Consider the following 21,285-nt stretch of genomic DNA (forward strand, 5'->3'; position numbering starts at 1 on the left):
TCCTTATCCATTGATCAACATGATGACAGCCAGTACAGAAACTTGTGGCTGTTGAAATCTTATGCAGTGATGGGAACCAGATTCAATCTACCTGCTCGTAACATATCTAAATTGATCTGTGAATGTTAAGCTGCTATTTAGTCATGATAGATGTTGCAGTTATAACGCGTATTTAACAATATAAATATATCAAAGAAAAAAGTTTAAGATAATACATTCCAGGACAAGAGGGGTAGATGTTTCTGTTTCAATAATCACGGAGACAACTAGGCTTTAACGGATTTCCCCACAACACCACCCGTTCCTTCTAACATGACTGGAATTGAACTCACCCTGGTTGATCAAAATCCGAAAAGCTGGTTCATGCGGGGAAACCTTAGCTACACAATAAACATCGATTTCATAAGTATGAAATATTTATGAAATGTCATGTATCCATCAAAATCCAAAAGAACAATTCTGGAAATATAAACAGAAACAGAAGATTCAAACTTAATTACTTATACTTTATGATAGCAAGTTTATGATCCTGTTTACTTTTGGGATCCCTCAAATAATTTATCAGACCTCTCTTGCAAATAATGCTCAAGCATATCTTCTTCATCATCTGCAAATGCGACAAGGAAAAAAATGGTTCCAATGCTCAATATATAATGACAAACTTTGGACAATTTTAATATCTGTATGTCAAGAGGATCTGATCAAGTTCGGTGGCTCAAACAAATGACACTACAGGAAAGAAAGGATCACCTTCAAAGTCATCATCAAGGTCAATGTCTTCCTCTTCCTCCTCAGATCCTTCAGCAACTGCAGCCACACCTTTCTGAAGAAGTCCCACACATTGATGTTACACTACTGTTAAATCAGAAAAAAAACAAAAAAGTTATAGCTAGACTGGTCATGTTCTTTATGGAGCAGTATGGGTTGTTCCATTTCATCATGTAGCTGTGGTGGAACAAGTAGCCACATAAGAGACAAGATTAATCAACACTGCATACACAATCTTTTTCATACTTAGAGAAAGCATAGGAAAGAGATACCGCTGTACGTCTTCCACTTTCAAACCACTGCCTTCCTGTAAGCTTCTTCTCCTTGGGGGCTGCAAGTGCAGACTCTGGAATTAGCCTGTATAACAGAGGCGTTTATTTATAAACTTTAGCTCCAAACTAATTTTCAACTAATTTTTGGATTAAAAATATCAAAATTTGTAATAGACTGTATACAGTGAATTGGAAACAAAAGACCTACCATAATAACATGGGAAAAAAAACCAGCTGACATTGAAAATCAAAGATAAGCACATTTTTCTGACTTAAAATCACGGGCCACTTATAGATTTTAAGCACATCTAATGTATCTTAATGGGGGGAAAGCAAAGGATTGAACTTTTTTTTCTTTTTTGACAGATACATGCCTTGCAAATGCTAAAATCAAGAGTGCAGAGTGGAGCCCTCATGATATAATTACCCTTCTAGTCTCTTTATTTGTTAGCAAAAATTGAAAAAACAAAAATCCAGATTCATTAAGCTTGGGATGAATGATAGAAAGTAACTTACTTGGCTCGCTCTAGTGCTAATTCAGCTTCAAATCATTCTCGCCAAGCAAGAAAAGTTTCAATAGTAACTGGTTCTCCGTGAGGAACAATTATCTGGAAGTAGTTACAAATAGGCAATATTAATACAAAAGAGTGGTAAAACATTGTTTATTAAGAAATCAACATTGTCTCAAATAGCAAAAAGTAATGGCATAAATAGAATGGAAATATAGCATAATAGCATATTGAGTTAGGCTATCTGAAATTTTTAGCATACAACTTATCCATAAAAAATCATTTAGCAGAAGATTTCAAAGAGATGAAACAGATCCCAACAAAAAGAGCATTGCAATGTATAAAAGACATGGAACAATTAAGAGCGATTTTCATGCTCTTGGAAATAATTCAAATATTTTGAATAAGCACACCAGCAGCATGAACAAAATCATCATTGCTATTTCAATGCAATTATAATCTTTAGTTGAGGAGCCGAAGAATTGATTCAATAAAATCAAGATAAGGCACAAATGAAGGACAGGCAAGAAGCCTCAGATAATTAGCAATATGTAAGCCAATAAGGAAAAAATATTATAAAAAGCAATATAAATGATTTTCCAAGGAAGAAGAAAAAAAAGTCTGCCTGTCAATGATATGGTGTTAATGCAAATGAAGCTGCAGATTGTTTCTTCACTTTGCCTGCTGTCTAGAGATGATTCGGCCCCATTCCTTTCCCAAATTTTCAACAAACTTCAACAGGGAAAAGTAGTAGTTACCCCACTGAGCCAAACTGCTATGGAAGTGGAGGTGGGAAAGAAAGTTGTATATCGACATAAAAATACACAGCCAACTAATGAATTGATTGAAAGTGGTGGATGAGACAGCCACCTCTTTTGCCTTGCAGAAGAAGAAGGTACTGTCAAAATGCTCCACATCAATCTTTCCATGGCAGATACAATAATAGGTCGGAGGATGCTCCATGAAGCCAGCCAGGTGAACTTTGGATGTTCAGAGAAGCATGTAGGTCCCATACATCCATAGATTTCCTTTACCATGCATGCCATACATCACATGTCTCCGCCATGAAGAAAGGCCTTGAGGCGACGCCCTACCAGCATTGCCTTTCCACTTTAAAGTATTGGTAGCTTGTTACCCTCTCTTCTTGATTACTTATGCCAATCTCAACCATTTGCAGGAGAAGCATTATTACCTCTCATTTCTCGAAGTCATTTTGATTGGATATCATCATACAATTAAAATATTGAAAATGTAGATTGACTATCATTTATAACCATCAAAACATCCAGAATGTTACCTCTTATTCTGCTTCATTAGATATCCTGCTCAGAACCTCAATAAAAGACAAGTAACCACACTGAGAGAATGGAATCCTTTGATAAGCCTGTTAGTGCTGCCAGAGACACCTTATGTCATGCATTCACAGCTCATGTATGAGGCAACATGATGAAAGACTTGTAGTTAGATATGATGGTCCTAATTGATCTTCAACTCCTTTGCCATTATAATTATGATAATCGGGAAAGCATTATTTATTCAGCTAGCAGGCCTAAAAACTTTACGTACCAACTTCCATCTTTTCAAGAATGGTATCAAGGTGGCATTCCTTAATGAAGCTCCATTGTGCCCAGATGGAAAAACCCCATGATATCAATCTGATAATGGCCAGAATCACTGAAAAAAATATATTCCAAATTCATCTGTTCCTATGGTTTCCTCCCACTTCAGCAAAAAACAAAAGAGGAACCTCAACAATAAACAGAACCTCTTTTCATCCCCTCTTCTTCAAACTTGTTCATAGTTGGAGCTCGCACTATACTCAATATCCACAAATCTATGCCCATTTAGTTTGATCTCCACATGTTTGGGTACAACAGACAGAAATATAGTATTCAATATGTAACATGGTTTTATTTCAAACTATGGAAACAGTTAAAGCTTGGTCAAGTTGTTTTGAAATATGATAGACAAATCCGGACAAGGTAAAAGAACCACATAAATACAGTTTTCTTGTAATAAGGGTTCAAAGCTGGTCTAAATAAAAAGTATACCAAAGCGCGCACACCCCCCAAAAAAAAAGTTCCATGGAATAAATTGTGATCACTGACTCACAATATGATGATTCAATCATTCAAAAAACAAAGGTGGATAAGAAATTCCTTTCCTTGCCAATCTGTTGTAAAAAGGATCTCTCTAACAAAAACAACAATTACCAACTGCCACTCCATATCCCTTTTCCCCTTGTTACATAAAAAGATTGGATTGTTCTTTTTGAAAATCCTTAGTGGAGGCGAGGAATCCTTCAAAGCATAGATGGATTTCTGCAGCAAAAAAGGCGAAGTCCGGATGGAGACCAGTTTGTAATTGGATTCATTAGATATATCAAAATAAGGCATAAGAACTGGAACGCCAAGACTTCCTGTAAGGGATGACGAAGGCCAGGGGAAAAAAAGATGCGCAAGAAGAGAGCTTATTCAAAAGTATAAAGTTTAAAACATAAATTAGGTACGTATGACCTTTTTTTGACTAGGTGATTTTTTAAATTAGAAAGTCTGTAATAATGGCTAAGCACAGGCAAAACTGTGGCTCCACCACCAGCAAATTTAATGAATGAGCAGACCTTAATCTTAAATCTATGAATGCAGAGACAAGAATTATAGAAGAAAACTTGACAATACAAGTCAAAAGCAGACCTTAATGTTAAAAGCACATTATCAGAAAGCAGTGGGATCATAGGCAGAACAAACAGCCATACATCATCTTTAGCTGTATCGGTTTCTTCAGATTCCTCAACTGCGACCTCATGCCCAAATTTTTCACTCAACCACTCTTTAGCAGATGTGACAAGTGTATAGACCATTGCCATGCCAAGATTCTGAGCCACCTGGAAAACATAAATTTCAAATGTGGAACATCTCACTTGCTGGAAAAATGAAGAAAAGAGATAAAATATATCTGCATATGGATTGTGAAACATATATTGCCCGTAGCAAAAATAATCAAATATGGAACATCTCACTTGCTGAAACAATGAAGAAAAGAAATGAAATATATCTGAATATGCATTGCGAAACATATATTGCCCACAGCAAAAAGAAGTCCACAGGTTACCTCTGAAGCATCCAACTTCAAAAACTCAAGTTATGTAGAGTATATCCCTAGTCTTGTCATGAGTTGCATCCTAAATTGATTTGCAGACAGAATGGTAACGACGGCCTAGAAGCCTTACACCGTCTAATTGGATGACATCTAAGAATGCTAATCTAGCAAAGATTTCCAGTAAAATCCTAGATCTAAGCTCACCCACTGTCAGTAAAGTCCTTGGTTTTTCTTTCTTTTTTTTAAAAAAAAATATATATTTCACAAGATATGACATTATGATGCTGAACATTGTGCAAAACATCTTTCATTTTTTGCTTTTGGCTTTTCGCATGATCCAGTCAGTTGATATTTTTTTAATATTTTTATTAACAACGAATAGGTCCATACACTCCATGGATCTAGTAGAATGACATGTTATTCTAATGAGGACTAGTTTTCCCGACATGTATGTTGATATTAATTATAAATAGACTAATTATAATACCTATTGATAGACTTTGCTTGAATAGGTTACAGTAGTTTTCCTAGCATTCCATAAGATTAATGCTTAGGACTGCATAATAAACCTAATTGTGCAAGCAACAAACAGCCTTAGCTGGAGGTCTGCAACAGGTAGGTTTCTATGTGTCAGTCAAGCTATCACTTCCACAGATTTAAGCAGAATATGTGCTATCACACTTTCGCACGTCACCAGTATAGTCTGCAGATTACCAAAATATAAGTATAAAAGAAATTTGCTGATGAGAAAGAAACTGAAAAAGAAAAATATAAAAAGTAGATATACAACTTCACGATCAAAGAAGAAGAAATATTGTAAGAATCTACCTCTTGCTCGAGCTTTTCTTTTAGTACTGAAAGATCTTCCGCTTTAATTCCTCGTACACTGCAGGGAGTAGTAGCATTTGCAAGTTGTAGATGAGGAACAGGGATAAGAAAAGAAAGAAGAAAGAATTAAAAAAAAAAAATCAAAACCACGTCATAAAGAACCATACTGTGTGGGTAAAGAAACAACCGAAACCAAAGTGAAGAAGCCAATGCTGAAATGTATATTTATAGGAAAAAAATGTTTATCTACTTCATATATACAAATAAAAGTTCTCTAGCTAACCTTTTAAGATTCAATAGTGGGGGTTCATCTGGATACTTTTCAGTATGAGAGAATATCAAAGCCAATTTAACTGCAACAGACAACTATTCTTTAGCTAACAGTATGGAATATGAATACATTATTGAGTAACTTCAAGCTGCCAGCTCACATGTATGAAGCTGCCAGTTTACATATGCATACATATATGTATATATAATAATGAAATAGAACTAACGTACTTAGATATGAAGAAAATAGAAGTCATATTTCTTTTTGGCAGCATCCAAAACTTATAGAGATGAACAGACAAAACCTGGAGTATAATTTGACTCGTCGACATCATTATCCTGTTGAAGTAGAAACTAAATTAATACCATAGAGAACATGAAATAAGAGACCATGATAAAATTTTAGCAAAGGAAAATGCTGGCATTTGTGTTCAAATATTAACATCTATACAGCATGAAGCTGGCAACAAGTAAAACAGAAGAGAACGAAGCTCAAATTGATACCCTTCAACCTCCATGGACTTCCAAAAATGGAGAAAGGGTCATGTGCTTTCGAGAGTTAAACCAAAGGTGTCGTTCCGCATGAATCAATGGAAGAAAGCAAGCATAATGCATGGGGACATGCAGCATGGTCCCTGAGCCTCTGATGATCAGACAACAAATAAAGTGTGTTGTAAAGCTACAGAAAAGCTTTCAGGAAAACAAAAAAAATTAAGACTGCTGGCTCACAGCAGACTATCTATCACTCATAGAAGTCATTGATGCAAACCATGTTTTTCTAATTGATAAAAACAAAAAAAATCTGAACTTCTTCTAGATCACACCCTTCTAAAACACTCTGAGGTACCATGTAATTTTAGATTCTGCATTACATGATTTGCTACTAACGTCTTGCAATCAGAAAACATAAGAGAATTATACCCAGTACATACTCGCGGAGAAAATGATGGGGAAAAAAAACTGAGAGATGACAACTAACTACTTAATTTTAAAGGGCATATGAGAAATCTCTGGACCAAAATAACGAGTTGAAGCATTGGCCATTTTGACCTGTGGAGACAGCATAATTTGGAAGCACCGATTGTTTGTGCTCAGCCCACTCTCACTGGAATCGATCTCTGTGGATTAAAAAATAATGATAATTATTAAAAATAATGTTAAAAAAGAGTGATAGTGCGACGAGCTTAGCTCCTGATTAAGTTAATGGTGTGTGGTTTGTTAAAAGACATAAACATTAAAAAAAATCCGTAGTTTATAAAAAGGGGAACCTTTGATGTCGTCCATGAGGATGGCTTTCTAGCGCTTCGATTTCCATCTCCTGCTCCTGAGCGTAGTCTGTCGCAAAGGGCGTTGCCGAAGAGGCGTCGGAAACGGGGGAGGAGATTAGGTAAATTTTAAACGGCCTTAGTTCGAGATATTACCGATCATCGCCGCTCGAGCTCTTGGGTTCTCTGCTTCGCTTCTCTCTCGAGGCTGAGCTCGAGGGGCGGCGTTGCAGAAGAAGAGAAGCGCGTTGCAGCGATGGCGGACGGAAGCACCGGAAACATCATTGGGCGAAGCTCTTTCTGTATGTGGTTCCCCTGTTAATGGTAGGATAAAGAGTTCTTCCTACGTGGTAGATATTAATTGGGGGATGTTTTGCCCGTGTAGGTTGCGGCTGTGCCCGGAGAGTTCAATTTGATCCCGAAATCGCAAAAAAAATCTTTTCTTTTTTTTTTTGCTAAGGAAAAAAAAATAAAGCTCTCTATTTCTCGCCTGCACCTTTGAGAAATCTAAAGGCCCATTTCGTTTTTTTTTAAAAAAGAAAAAAGTGTGGTCATTGGCAAAATCAAAAAAAAAAATATTTGATTAAAGTTTTCAAAAAAAAATAATTTTATGAAAACTACTCTTAATTCATGAAAACTCATAAGATCTTTTTTTTTATTAACGATATAATAAATATTTTATATGATTTTTTATATACAACTAAATATAGATTATTTTAAAATATATTATTTTTTTATAACAAAATTATTTTTTGTACCAAGCAAGCTTTCTCGCCCTCCTCGAAGCTCTCTACACCCCTAACCATCTCTCTGACAGCAAAAGAACAAGGAGAAATAGGAAAAAAAAACGGGGGGGCAGATCAAAGGACTCGTCCGCCAAGAATCCAGCGCAAGTTGAGGGAGGGGAGGAAAAAAAAAAAAAAGCGAATAAAATCGGATTGCCCCCTTTCTGCCTTTCTTGAGATAAATTTCTTCAAGCACTCTAGGTTTTCTTTTCCCCTCTACTTCCTTCTCTCTCTTCCCCTTCTACCTCGATCGCTCATACGAGTCGCTGCTCCTCCCTCTCCGTCGGGACCTCCCCGTCTCCATCTGAAGGTAGATTTCTTGGTTTCTTATCGCTCTCTTCCCCTTCCTCTTCCCCCGTTCTCTGATGAACAGTTTCTTTCTTTTAGTATTTTTCCTAATTATAGACGAGATTTCAATGCGCATTTTCCTTCCAGAAAGATTTCGCCATCATAGTTCTTTTTCATAAAATGGTTATTTTCACTAGTTATATTTGTTCCTGGGGTTTTTCCTTTTCTTTTCCTTTTTCTTTAATCCTCTGTTTCTCTCAAGAATCTTTTATACAGGCTTGAAGAAATACTTGAGAAGACCTGATATTTCACTTACTATTGTTTTGTCTTTTTATTTTCTTGATCTTTTCGGGTAGGTGGAAGGGTGAGATCTTTCTTTGTTGTTGGAAGCCCAATGCCACCAAGAGGGAAGAGTGGTGATCCTTGATCGTTTTCTTCTGATTGTTTCTCGTGGATTTGGATTTAGAGATGGGCAGTGATCAAGATGGGTGTTTGAACGGGATCGATGCGTCAGCTGGAGGACTGGTTTGGGTCCGCCGTCGGAATGGATCGTGGTGGCCTGGGCGGATACTTGGTCGGGATGAGCTGCCTGCAAAATGCTTGTTTCCACCGAGATCCGGAACTCCCATCAAGCTTCTTGGAAGGGAAGATGGGAGCATGTGAGTATTCTCCCTTGCTGATCTCTTACTCTTAGCTGATACAAGAATCTACTTTAAGATGTAACTTTCTTTTGATTTCTGTTCATCTCAACATTGTTTGAAAGCCAGATTTTTGTTTATACTGCAAAGTAACTGAAAATTTCTTGAGTTGGATTTACTCTTATTTTTGATTTTTTGGTAAGTCTCCATGGCATTAGCCTGCAGTGCATGTAACATAGCATGTTTCTGTTATCTTGTTGTTCATCTTATTTTTCATGTCAATATTGAATGTTTGGTGCAATAAGGTTTTTCATTCGACATGCCAAAGCTCCCTGAGGATTCCTCATACTAGTTTGGAGGAGAATTTGACTGCTTCTAGATGGCTATCTGTAAATTTGCATAATTGTGCTTGGGCATGCCTTATTAACTTGGCCTGAAGAGGATGAATGCTGGCTGATCTCATGCAGACCTCACGTGTAAAATTTTGTGCAAGATGACATGTACCCTAATTTAATGCAAGTCTTGCAGTAAATGAAGTGCCCTCTGCTGGATTCCAGGGGGCAGTGGAGCTATGCCCATCCAGTCATGGCTATGTATCAAGCAACATATGGATATATGTAGATACTTGCAGATATGTGCACAAGCGCATAAACCTGCAGGTCCTTGTTTGTTGTCAGCATCAATGACCCAAATCTAGAAGATTTGCTTTATGAACTTCAAAGGGATATCATACATGTGGTGAATGAGATGGCAGGTGCTCATAAGTGGATTTACTATGATAATACCACATGTAATGATGTTAAGAACCATCTTTATACAAGTTTAACATAGGAATGATGAAAACATAACACCATATCAAGTTTGAGAGTTTAAACGAGTACCACAAATGAATTATAAAAACCCAACTCGACCTCAAGTTCAAAATTTAAATTAACAAGAGAAAATGATAGTTGATTACTTAGACCAAATTAAAAAAGGGCACATTTTTGGAATGTTTGAGTCTAAAAATCGTTTATGAGAAGGTAAAGGGTGGTCTCAAGAAATTTATTAAAGATTAAGACAGCTGATGCAAGCTGTTGATTGTTGAGGACTATTCATCTTCTTCCATTTCCTTAAGACGCAGTTAGCATTTTGTTTCATTTCATTGTACTTCATGTACTCTCCGATCTGCTTTCACTATTTTGGATCATATGCTTCCCTGTATTATGTGGTTGCAGATTTGAGGAAAGCTCGATGAGTGCTTTAATTTTATATGGTTTGATTAAAGGCTAAAGCTTTTGGCCATGTTTCATCATCATAAGACGAAATTACAAGTGTCCGGATAATATGTTAAATAAGGAAGCTAATGTCTTAAGATTCTTAAAGTGCAAGTGCACAAATTGATGTTACTTGAATGTCATTAAAAGCCCAGTGCTAGTCTAGCAAAACAAAAAAGCAAGGAGGCAGATGGAATGGTGACAACGATGACAAGGACAATGCAGATGACAATGTGCATGTAGATGTTGGTGGCAACATTCTTAATGTCAAGACAATGATTGGTGGAAAAAGAAGGATATCCTTTGCACCAGCATAACATGTACAGAAAAAAAAAGGTGTCCTTCAATTATTGGAGGTGGCTCATAATTCTCATGTCTACTAAGTGCTGAAACAATGTTTGAGAATGGTGCACTAACACAATTGTTGCAGGTCATCATGGCTGGATATTTATACCAAAGTTATAATGATATCAATGTCATTATCTTTTTCATTTGATTTGGGTACAAGGTTGGGTTGCGCAAAGCTTATGAAATTCTTGGTAGGCATTTTATGGCCTCCACACATCACATTCAAGGATTCAGTAATGCAGCATACTTGAATTGCTACAGTTATGGCCCTGAGGTACAGTTTCCAACCAATGGAACATCAAGGGGAAACATCTTTATGTTGGAAAGGAGCTACTTAGTTGATTGTTGGTTCCCAAGATTTGTATCACCATCACATCTGAACCCACAATCACAGAACCAATAGTTTTTGGGAGCATGATCATATTAAAAAAGTCAGGGTTAAGATTTTGTGATGAACTATGTTTTAAGGCATAGACATATTCATGGTAACTATTGGTGTAGCTTTTGGATTACCAATATGCAAAAAAAGGTAGCTGTTGCACAGCTGAACACATAACAATGACAAGATGTTGATGCTTTCACAAATCAATATGCTTATGAACAGGTATACAAGTAATCATGTGTGAGGTTGAGGTTGGGAGTTGTTCTGGGTCTTTCCATCACAAGTTTTTATAGAGGGGTGCAAGCTTAGAGCCATTGTAGGCCTAGTCTGAGTTTTTGGAAGTTTTTGTAATAGTTAGGAACAAGGTCTGCAGTACTGGCCTCGGTACGGGCCGGTATGTACCGGTACCGAATCAGCGTGGAATCCGATACTGAGAGCTTATCGTTGGAGAACCAGTACAGGACTGGTATGCGGAACCCCAAAACTCGGCCATTCAATGGGACCGGTATGGGACCGGTCCGGGCAGTCACCAGTATGCCGACCGGTACCGGTACAGCGGACCTTGGTTAGGAATATTATTGCTCATGGATGAGATACAAAAGGCTGGGAACAAGGATTTCCATTGGAGCAAAGTCACGCCACATGGTTCTAATATCTTGTGCATGAGTGGTGCAACCATCATGGTTTGGATTTATAGCAGTAATTGCATATTAAATTTATGATGCTGTTGATGATTATCTATATATATATTCTCTTAGAAAATGGCTATTTCCTATCTTTTTAAGGTGTTTTTGGTTTCCTGTGGCTCCTGGAAGGTTGAGGCTGGGTCATTAAAACACTCTTTTTAGGAAAGATTTTGGTCTTGAATATCCTAGCGGAAAGCCGTAACGAAAAACTTTTGGTTAGGGTCAAGAAGCAGAAAGGAGAATATTGTAGAGAGAAAGGAATGGAAAGGTTTTGAAGAGAGGATGTGCTTGGATGGATGGGTGCATTGAGTGTTTGGTGCTGCATTTGCAGATGTCTGGCTTGTTTGTGGAGAGAGTGAGAGAGAGTTGAAAAATGAAGTTCGAGAAGAGAAAAATTACATATGTCAGATGTAGAAGTTGAGAGAGAGTTAAAAGGCAAAGCTTTAGGGAGAAGAATGACACGACAAGGTCTTTTCACTTCACATATATGGATTCTCTAAATGAAAGTATGCTTCTTGAGTAGGCATTGTTTAGGGATGTTCCCTTAAGTATTTCTTTCTGTAATCTTCTTAGACGAACTTTTAGATGTTCTGGGAACTTGCTCCAGATTTTCAACTAAGTTGATCTCTGGGTAAGAAAGAAACGATTTCCTTAGAAGGCTATGGGGATTTTTCTGTGCAAGTATTTCTGTCTATATTTGGCATAAGTTCTTGGTTCCTCTAGACCATGGTCATTGCCCAATTGGGGTAAGCTGCACAAAATCTTGTGAAATATCTATTTTCTTTTTTTTTGTTTACTCTTTTTTTTCTTATCAGTAAATATAATTTTATGGAAGCTTGTGGGCATTGTTTTCATAGATTGCCTTTCCTAGACTAAATCTTAAAATTTCTGAAGATAGTTTAAATAGTTCCAATTTAACATGGGATGCACTTTGCTAACTGCCTAATTATCATAAGCAAAAGAATTCTCTCTTTGTTTTTTTTTTCACATTCCACTTCGAGATCCATGACCTCCTGCAAAGTAAGGTTTGAAGCATTTGCTGAAATCAACCTGTTTCGGCTGAAATTGGCTATTCTGGTTTCAATTTCAGTTGATTTCATTTTTTGACCAAAACTGACTGATTTGGCCATTTAATCTCATAAGTATGAGGAAAAATGCCTAGATTCAAGAATTTGCTAATTCTAGTCTAGAAATGATGAAGAAAGAAGCCTATAACGCAACAAGCAGCTGAAAGCTTATCAATCACCAAATACAATGATTTTTTGAAATATTGAAAACCAATAAATAAATCATATATATGTTCACAATGCAACATATCTGTGTATTATATAATTTTCACTTATGTACAATATTATTAGCTTCAAGTTAAAACTACTGCAATTTGACAAATAAAGAAGAAATATGAAACAAAACACTTTAAATTTTAAAATATTGCACATTGACTTGTCTATGTTCTTCTCCACTTTTTTTGAAAATTTCCTGATTTTATATTGAAACTTTGTTATTTGGAGTGAAACTGTGAAAACAGAAACTCCCCTGGCCCGATGGAAACTGAAATCAAGTTTCTAAGCCTTGCTCTAAAGCATCACCTACTCTCTGAAACTGTCTTCAAAATGCATCTATGTTCCCCAAGCGCCCTCACCAATAAGACCCTTCATTTCTTATCAGCTTTACATATCACATTCAGTAGTTAAGATTATATTCATCAATGTTTTTTTTTTTTTTGTAAAGGTGAAAAAGAAGTATGAACATGAAGGACCTGTGCTTCTAATAGACAAAAATCAATTCAAAATATTTCTTGAACTTATGTTTTGTAGCTAGAACTGATATGGGTGGCATCCTTCCCTGCTTTCCTATAATTATTAGATTATTGTTATATAATTCTCCAAATAGTTTCATAAGGATTATCTTTTTAAAGAACTGCATTTAATTGTTGATTTCTTGTTGAGTTTGAGCTGTTCACTATGAAATTCATGTTTATATGCTTAGGAAGCCAGGCAGGCACTATAATTTCTATCCTGACTTCCTTCTGAATTTGCAATTAGGGACTGGTATAACCTCGAAAAATCCAAGCGTGTGAAAGCATTTCGCTGTGGGGAGTATGATGAGTGCATTGAAAGGGCCAAGGCTTCTGCAGTTTGTTCTAAAAAAAAGGCAGCCAATGCAGGAAAGTATGTTCGCAGGGAAGATGCTATCCTACATGCTCTTGAGCTTGAAAAGGCTCACTTCTCCAACAGAAATCAGATTAGCTCCGGGATGAATAACTCTATGGATAAAACAAATAATAGTTTGGTCATCAAATCAAAAAACATGCACACTCTTAACAAACAGCCTAGTTATGTTGCCAGAAAACTCAGTGTTCTTGATGAAAACTCTGCTCAGGAGTTATCTCAATCTGTGTTGTCATTTGAACAACCAAATAACCCAATGGCTGGTGACATGCAGTATATGCTGAAAAAGAGATGGAGGACCCCAAATGATTCAGAGGATGATGCCACTGAAGGAATAAAGCGTATGAGAGATCTTCAGGAAATAGGATTGAGGACAGTATCTAAAAGAAAGCCTGCTATTAGTTTTCATGCAAAAGAGTTCGATGAGCTAGCTTTTGCTGACAATGCTTCTCCCAGCGAATCAAACATTGATAATGGTTTTTCTAATATATGTCATATAAGTGGCAGCAAAGTTTCTTGCTCATCTCTGAAAAGAAAACGATCTCATGTGGTCCTGTCATCTGAAAATTTGAGGAAGAGAAACCATCATCGCCCACAGACCAAGGTTTCCAAGGGTTCAAGGGTTATAATTCCGTCGTATTGCCATTGGGGTGGTGGCTTCGCTGGACGGTCATCTCTCCTGGGAGAGACACAAAACAAATTAGGGGCTCTTAAATCTACTGCAAGGAAGGGAGAGTTTTCGGCGGTCACTGATAACAGTCCGAACTGTTCAGGTACTTCAAGTGAGGAGGCTTTGTTCAATGATTGTGAGAAGACTTGTAACACTGTCGATGGCACCGATCTTCTCTCTGAAATTAAGGATAGTGAACTTTCGAGCATGCTAGAATTCATCGATGATGATTGGTCTGATGGCCTTATTGATGTTCCTCTTCTCATGGAAGACAACATTGGTGGAGGTATGCTATCAAAGTTCTCTGTCATGTGATACGTTATATTCATGTTTTGTTCTGAAAGATGACCTGCTTATCCTCTTGTTTGCACGCTTCATATATTTGAACATCATTAAATTACCCAATGTCCAAACTTTCTGATTTCTTGAGAGTGATGCAAGTTGGGTTACTTCAGCTAATTGTAAAAGGTAAAGTAGTATTGAGTATGTGTACTTGCACTTGTGATTGGACGACTAGTGTGGGTTGTGATTCCTGCTCGACTTCATAGAATTTGGTGTTTGAAGTCATAGATGTGACAAGAGATGTGGGTTTATAGCTGGAATTCAAGTAGGTAGAGATCAATCTGGTGGAGGCTTTAATTTTTTACATGAAAACTCCTTTTTCCTTAAGGATGGTTGAGTAGTGTAAGTAGGTTGTTGGCTCTGCTTGATAATACAGCAAGTATCCATTTGTTAGACTGGTAAGAAGAAAAAATGGAAATGGGAAACTGGAAAATGAAAGCTCAGATTCGTCCAAAGTTGAGGACTTGTGGCAATCTCTTCAAAAAAAGATGAAAATGGGCCACGGTATAGAACATTCAGGAGAACTGTTAGCAACCCCTTCTTTTACCTTATTAAACTTAGTGCAGGTATACACCTTGCAAAGATACCACATACATGCATGTGAGCACATGCATAAATGTATATATGTAAAAGATGAAAGTTTTGTGTAAGAATGTTGTGTGCACATTTGTGCGTGCCTGTTATGTGTTATAGATCTTAAATTGATAAAGCTCATAAGTGGATATTATCTCAAAAAGTGGAAATGGTTCTGGTTATGAAGGCTTGTTAATTGTGGTTGCTAGTTTTAGGTGCATGTGTTGTGTGTGTGATTGTTGAGTCTTTTTTATAATATTAAAGTATTTGTCGTAAAATAAAAGTCAAAATGATTTTTTATTATAAAATTCTTTTGTACCAATAAAATTAAAATAAAACTGTAGTGTGATTATATATGTAAGTGGATTAACGTTTTCAATTGGTCAAGGAAATAACCAGTATGGGGTTTCATCTTATGTAACATTCCCACCCGACTAGATTGAAGTTGGTCTATGGAGATCGGCTCCATTTAAGAAGTGGTGTAAGTTATACCTAATAATCTGGTTGTCAGATGGTTGAGATTACTATGATGAAAGGTTTTATTCTTTGTAAGTCTTCTTTTTTATTCATTATGTGTTCAAATAAGGGAGATCTGGTTATTGCTCTACTTGCTGGCGTAGTGAACAAACTATCTTATCATCCGAAATTCCGAGTACAGTAGATGTCTTCTTCTTCCTCTTCTTCAACTTATATTCCATTTATTTTCAACTTTCTTAGACTGAACTAGAAACATCTCAAAGCTGGAACTTGGGACTCCCTCAAATTGCTCTACTTGATGTAGTGAACAAATTATCGTATCATGTCAATACTGTAGATGTCTTCTTCTTCCTCTTCTTCAACTTATATTCCATTTATTCTCAACTTTCATAGACTGAACTAGAAACATTTCAAAGCTGGAACTCAAGACTCCCTCAAATGTATTTTTTGTGCTTTCATAGTTAAGGATTTTGGCGTGAAATTTTCAAAAGATGAAACTGGCATGGAAGATGTATTTAATATTTTGTGAAGCAATTACAGTAGTAATATTTGTTGAACTTAAAACTTGGTATTGTATATGAAATCTTATTGGTTGTGGCTCTAGCTTAGCGTGGGTGCGTAGCATGTGAGGCTATTGATATTTTCATACTCAAGAGTCTCGTTCAGGGATGGTTCGATCTCTTGGAATTTGTTTATAAGTATTAGAAGGAATTGTGTATAAATTAATACTTGCATGGTCTTCCAAGGGAATTCTCTCATCTTGATTAAACTTTTATAAAAAGTTACAAAAGAGATTAGATGCAATCCCATTTTACTTAGTCAAAAGACTAGTAGAGGGGCTCCAATAATGTAAAGCTTATAAGTGATCCTATGTATGGACCATCTTTAGCTTGGAAATCAGCTTTACAGGTATTGGCATTGTCGAGTGAAAAATGAATGCTTTATTGGAGACGACAACTTTTAGTTAAGGGCTGAAAGAGCAACAGTGAAAACATGTACTGACTATTGTAAACCATGAAGTTTGAATATATGAAAAGGAAAATAACTTGTAAACATTTAGTTTATACTTCTTTAGTTGAAATCTACAACAGTGAGATTTGCATGTCTTTAGATTAATAACGTCAATTTTTCTGCAGGCTCTATCATCTTGAGCATGCATAAATGTAGTCAATACCACAATCAACAAGCAGTATCCCATCTGTTTTGGTGGACTTTATAAATTTTATGTTGCTTACCTTCATCATGGTCAAAACAAGCCTTTCCTATCACTTCTGATGACTTTTAATGCAAGGTTTCTTAGGCATGCACTTATTTTATGATTATTCGACTTTGGGTCGTTGGCATACAGTATCTTACCCTCATGGTTTATGCTTATTAGGTCTCCATTGTAGTCTTGTGTTGATTATGTTGGTTTGTGTTATTTAGTTACCAACGTCATAGTCCATATAATGTCGTCCCTATTACTGTGAAAATATCTTATTTTAACTTGAGTCTAATCTCCATATGGTTGTTACATGCCATTACTGTAATCACAAACTTCACTTGATCTGCCATATATTATCTTTTTAGAAATGCTTTTAGTTATTTGCTATATAATAAGATTAAGCTAATGCAATTAATCATTTAAGGTTATTAAGTTGGCTATCATTCTTGATTGGAACCTGATTAGTGAAGATATACCAATTTTACATGTTGGTTTGAACTGATCTTTTTTCCATTAACTTCGGAGCATTCCATCTTTAGATCTTTTCATCTTTATCTTGTCTCGTAACTCAGTAGTGAATAGAGTGCAATATGGGGCTTCTTCATAGAGTATCAGGATTCAGAAATTAATTCATCTTTCATAAGTGCAAAGAGAGATGAGCCCAAAGCCTTTGTGTAGGCTCATGCCAAATGGAAACTCAATGGCCTTAACAGAACAACTTCGTGCATCTTCTATTACAAATGTTAAATGTGGAAATGATTATATAGAGATCTGGAATTAAAGATGTCATAAACTAGTGGCCTTATGGTTGCTATTTAATTAGTGCATTGTTCATACTAGTGTGTTGCTCATACTTGTAGATATATCTCGCTAATTCCTACCTAATGTTACCACCTTTCCAGATTATCCACAGACATTTGAATCTTGTGGATCAAGAAACCTTCAGCTTCATGCAGCGGATAAGCAATATAATTATTGCAGTCCGGATAGGGTGATATCATGGTTTTGGGAAGGACTTGGTGAAAGTGGCTTTACTGGATCTGTAAATCAGGTTGATCATGTCAGACAGAGGATAGACAAGAGGAGCTCAGAACGGTATCCAAATGGGAAAAAGAATTTGAAATATCTAAGACAGAGCAAAAACATAGATTCAGAAAGTTTTGGTGACAGGGCTGATCGGTTCAAGAATTCCTTGAAGGATAAAATGCAGAAGGAGAGGTTGTTTGTGTCTTCTGAAACTAAAATTGGTAACCATTCTTGCGGCGAGTCCCTGAATCATGGCCGGTTTGTGAAATGTGAGTCAGTTTCAGATGTAGGTGATGTTCCTCAAGCTCAAACTTCCAAATTTACCAAATTGTTTTGCATGAATGATGTGGGATCAAGTTTTGATGGGGAACTAGAAGCTGCCTGGTCAGCTGAAGCTGGAAGCAAGCTCTCCAACTCATTATCATATGCAAGAGATAGAGGTACATCGTTCACAGTTGACGTGCCCATCTCCACTATCCCACCCCAACAATCATTTGCAGACCACCAAGTTCATCTCCCAGCTTTCTCCAAGCACCAGGTGCCAAAGCCAATCAGAAGCATGTCGATGGATTCTCTTCTATTTGATGTTGAGTTGAATGTTCAAGCAAGTTACCAGGGTCCACACATACCTCTTGTTTCTCTCACGAGTAAATTGAATGGTAAGGCCATTGTAGGCCACCCTATCTCTGTAGAGGTTCTTCAAGATGGTGCAACTGCTGCTTTGGTGACTAGAAATGGCTGGTGCCCACCTATAAGCAACATTGACCATTCACTTAAGAATAGAATCAATATTATTGGTAAATTGCGGCCAAAGGGTTATACAACACAATCACATCTCAATATTCAAGGGAAGAAAGCCGATCATACAAAGGTCAAGTCTCCTTTGCTGAAAAAGAAGTCTTCAAATAATAAGAAGTCAGGGTTCTCTCCTAGAAAGATTCGCAGGCTATCATCAATTGCTGTTGATCGGAAAGACAATGAAGAAGAGAGAAAGCCAATGGTGGAAAAGATCAAGGGACCTGCTGTTGCATGCGTCCCTCTCAGGCTTGTTTTTAGTAGGATTAATGAAGCATTGAGCTGTTCAGCACGACCAGCAAATGTTAGCTAACACTGAGTGGACTACAACAACTTTTCTCCTTGAAATTTGCTGATGTGATGAATTGGTGCCGTTGCCTGCTCGGTACATTGCAGTTGCTGACATTGTAAATTCTGTCCCCAAAATTAGACATACTGATCTTGTTCATATCCTTTGTATTAGTTTGCAGTCCATCACTGGATTAGGAAATTGTTGGGCGTTACCTGTAGTTGCATTGAACTATTTAGTCTAGAATATTACGGCATCAGATATTTTGGCTTTCACAGGTTATGGTGGCTGTATATGTGTAGATCTTAAGATGAAAAATGATGCTTCAAATTTTGACATTTAAAATACATGAATCAATCAAAACCGTGTCTAAGTTCACTTTTACGAGACTGACTTGTATTAAGTTGCATTATGCTTGTTAATATGCCCCTTCTTCTTTTCCTCCTTCAACCCCCTTACTACTGATTTTGCAGCATCCCCTGCTGTATTTCTTCGAGAGCCGAGTGGCTTTGGCAGAAGATTGTGCATGCTGAGTGCCTTATGTTTTATCGTCCGAGTAATTTGACATCTGTTTTCATACAAATCTATGTATTATCTACATGCTAATGCTTTCGTTCCTCTTTGATATGATATGATCTCAGTATGGATTATGGCAGGCTAAGTTATAGTTAATTTGGAATATATTTAGGAAATGGTCATTTGAATTTGTCATGATGCATGGCAACTTGCTACTTATGGAACAATGCTCATGCAGGACCGCTATTGCATGTCACGGTGATAGCGCTGCACCTTCCTGGCCGCACCACCAGAAGGGACAATAGTGGTGTGCCTCCAGCACCGTGCATGTCATGTTCGCTTCATATTCAGTGTTTGTGACGATGCATTCCATCACGGGTCTATTGTTGTTATATGCTCTTTATTCCAAGCTCCTGCAAGGTTGAGGGATCACCACTTGAGAATTTTAAGCAGTGTAGGCTATGTAATGTGTGTAAATGCATGTGGCTGCATCCATTGTGTCAATAACTCTTCAATTATATTTAGTTTATCTATTTTCTTTTTTGGTTAAGTGATAACCTATGAGCAGTCATGTAGAGAGAAAAGAAGGGCACGTCTACAAATGTCTGTCCTGGTTGAACAAAAGGTGATGCAATGGGAGTGATAAAACCCTTGACAAGCAAGTGAAGTGCATCATCGGACAAGAACAGGTAGGATTTGTTTGGTTTGGAGAAAGAATTTTTTCTTACTAAAATATTTTTCTATAAAGCATGTATATGATGCTTGAGAAAATAATTTTTGCATATTTGGTCGGCCATGAAAAAGTGACCTATTCTAGAGGAATATATGTTTTGGTTGAGCATTTACTTTTCTGAAAAAGTAGTGTAAAATGCATATTATGCCTTTAATAAAGAAAAAAATTTTACCCCATTCTGTCTAAAAGCTAAAGAGCATTTTTGAAAAAAAATATCTCAATTTTCAGACGGTATAAATTAGACTTTTTTATGTCCTATGTGGGTTTTCTTTCTCACAAAATATAATGGAAAAGCTACTTTTTCATCTCTCTCCTTTGAACACTCTAACTAAACATGTGGCATTTTTGAAAGTTATTTTAGTTTTAATAAAATTTTCGTACTAGTCATACCTGCTAACAAATTTTATAATTACATATATCATATCATATCATATTATTACACTATACTATATAATATTATATTACATTATATTTCAACATTATATTACATTATGTTACGTTGTAGCAATATTATACTATATAATAATATATTATTATATTATATTATATTATTTGATATTGTGTTATATTATATCATATTATGTTATTTATTTTATATATTATAATCATATTATACTATATAATAGTCTTATACTATATAATAATATAATAATTAATAATATATCATATAATAATATCTTAATATGTAATATTAAATTGCATTATACTTTATTATCTAATATTATGTAATATCTTCCATTATTATTCTATCATACTAAAAGTATGTTATTAGTTCGGTTATCAAATGTATGTTAAAGTTTTATAATAGTTTAGAAACATATTTATCAAATATCAATCAGCTTTTTGTAAAAGCTCTACTTTTTTAAGAGCTCCAAAAGCTTTAGTATCAATAGCAATCCCAAACAAAATTTATGTATAGGATGGCAACAACATGAATAGATATCTTGAATTTTTAATACACATATATAACATATAGAGAGACACACACAAACACATACATGCGGGCATACACACAGAGCATTTAATAAATATGAGCATTTAGTAAATATATATTGCCCACATCAGGGCAAATTGATTGAAAACCAATAAAATGTG

At 36.2% G+C, this 21,285-nt stretch overlaps 2 protein-coding genes across 3 annotated transcripts; one reads left to right on the forward strand and one right to left on the reverse strand.

The window, feature by feature from the left end:
* Positions 1-111: 111 nt before the first annotated feature.
* Positions 112-7,342, reverse strand: LOC103719248 (uncharacterized). Its single transcript, XM_089925612.1, is given in 12 exon segments — positions 112-380; positions 538-607; positions 751-823; positions 1,041-1,125; positions 1,557-1,648; positions 4,305-4,433; positions 5,477-5,534; positions 5,760-5,829; positions 6,052-6,085; positions 6,797-6,864; positions 7,015-7,081; positions 7,168-7,342. Coding segments are annotated over 11 exon segments (699 nt in total). The 5' UTR covers positions 7,031-7,081; positions 7,168-7,342; the 3' UTR covers positions 112-376.
* Positions 7,343-7,729: 387 nt separating this feature from the next.
* On the forward strand, positions 7,730-19,835 carry LOC103721446 (uncharacterized protein At1g51745-like). Of its 2 annotated transcripts, XR_016396563.1 has the most exons (5): positions 7,775-8,106; positions 8,441-8,743; positions 13,440-14,521; positions 17,734-19,059; positions 19,696-19,835. XR_016396563.1 is itself a non-coding variant. In XM_088705028.2 (4 exons), exons 2-4 carry the CDS (start codon positions 8,553-8,555, stop codon positions 18,963-18,965), a joined length of 2,505 nt encoding a protein of 834 aa, XP_088561154.2. In that variant the 5' UTR covers positions 7,730-8,106; positions 8,441-8,552; the 3' UTR covers positions 18,966-19,325. The 2 variants fall into 2 exon arrangements, 1 of the variants encoding a protein (XP_088561154.2); XM_088705028.2 differs by lacking the exon at positions 19,696-19,835 and having other exon boundaries at positions 7,730-8,106; positions 17,734-19,325.
* Positions 19,836-21,285: the final 1,450 nt, after the last annotated feature.

The sequence above is a fragment of the Phoenix dactylifera genome, chromosome 9 (genome assembly GCF_051530095.1).
Source record: "Phoenix dactylifera cultivar Ajwa chromosome 9, Ajwa_hap1_PhDact_Kaust_v1.1, whole genome shotgun sequence".
NCBI classification, from domain to species: domain Eukaryota; kingdom Viridiplantae; phylum Streptophyta; class Magnoliopsida; order Arecales; family Arecaceae; genus Phoenix; species Phoenix dactylifera.

Coding starts and splice junctions, on each gene's coding strand:
- LOC103721446 (XM_088705028.2), top strand. CDS start 8,553: ATGGGCAGTGATCAAGATGGGTGTTTGAACGGGATCGATGCGTCAGCT. Junction 8,744..13,439: donor GGAAGGGAAGATGGGAGCAT/GTGAGTATTCTC, acceptor ATTTGCAATTAG/GGACTGGTATAACCTCGAAA. Junction 14,522..17,733: donor GGAAGACAACATTGGTGGAG/GTATGCTATCAA, acceptor CCACCTTTCCAG/ATTATCCACAGACATTTGAA.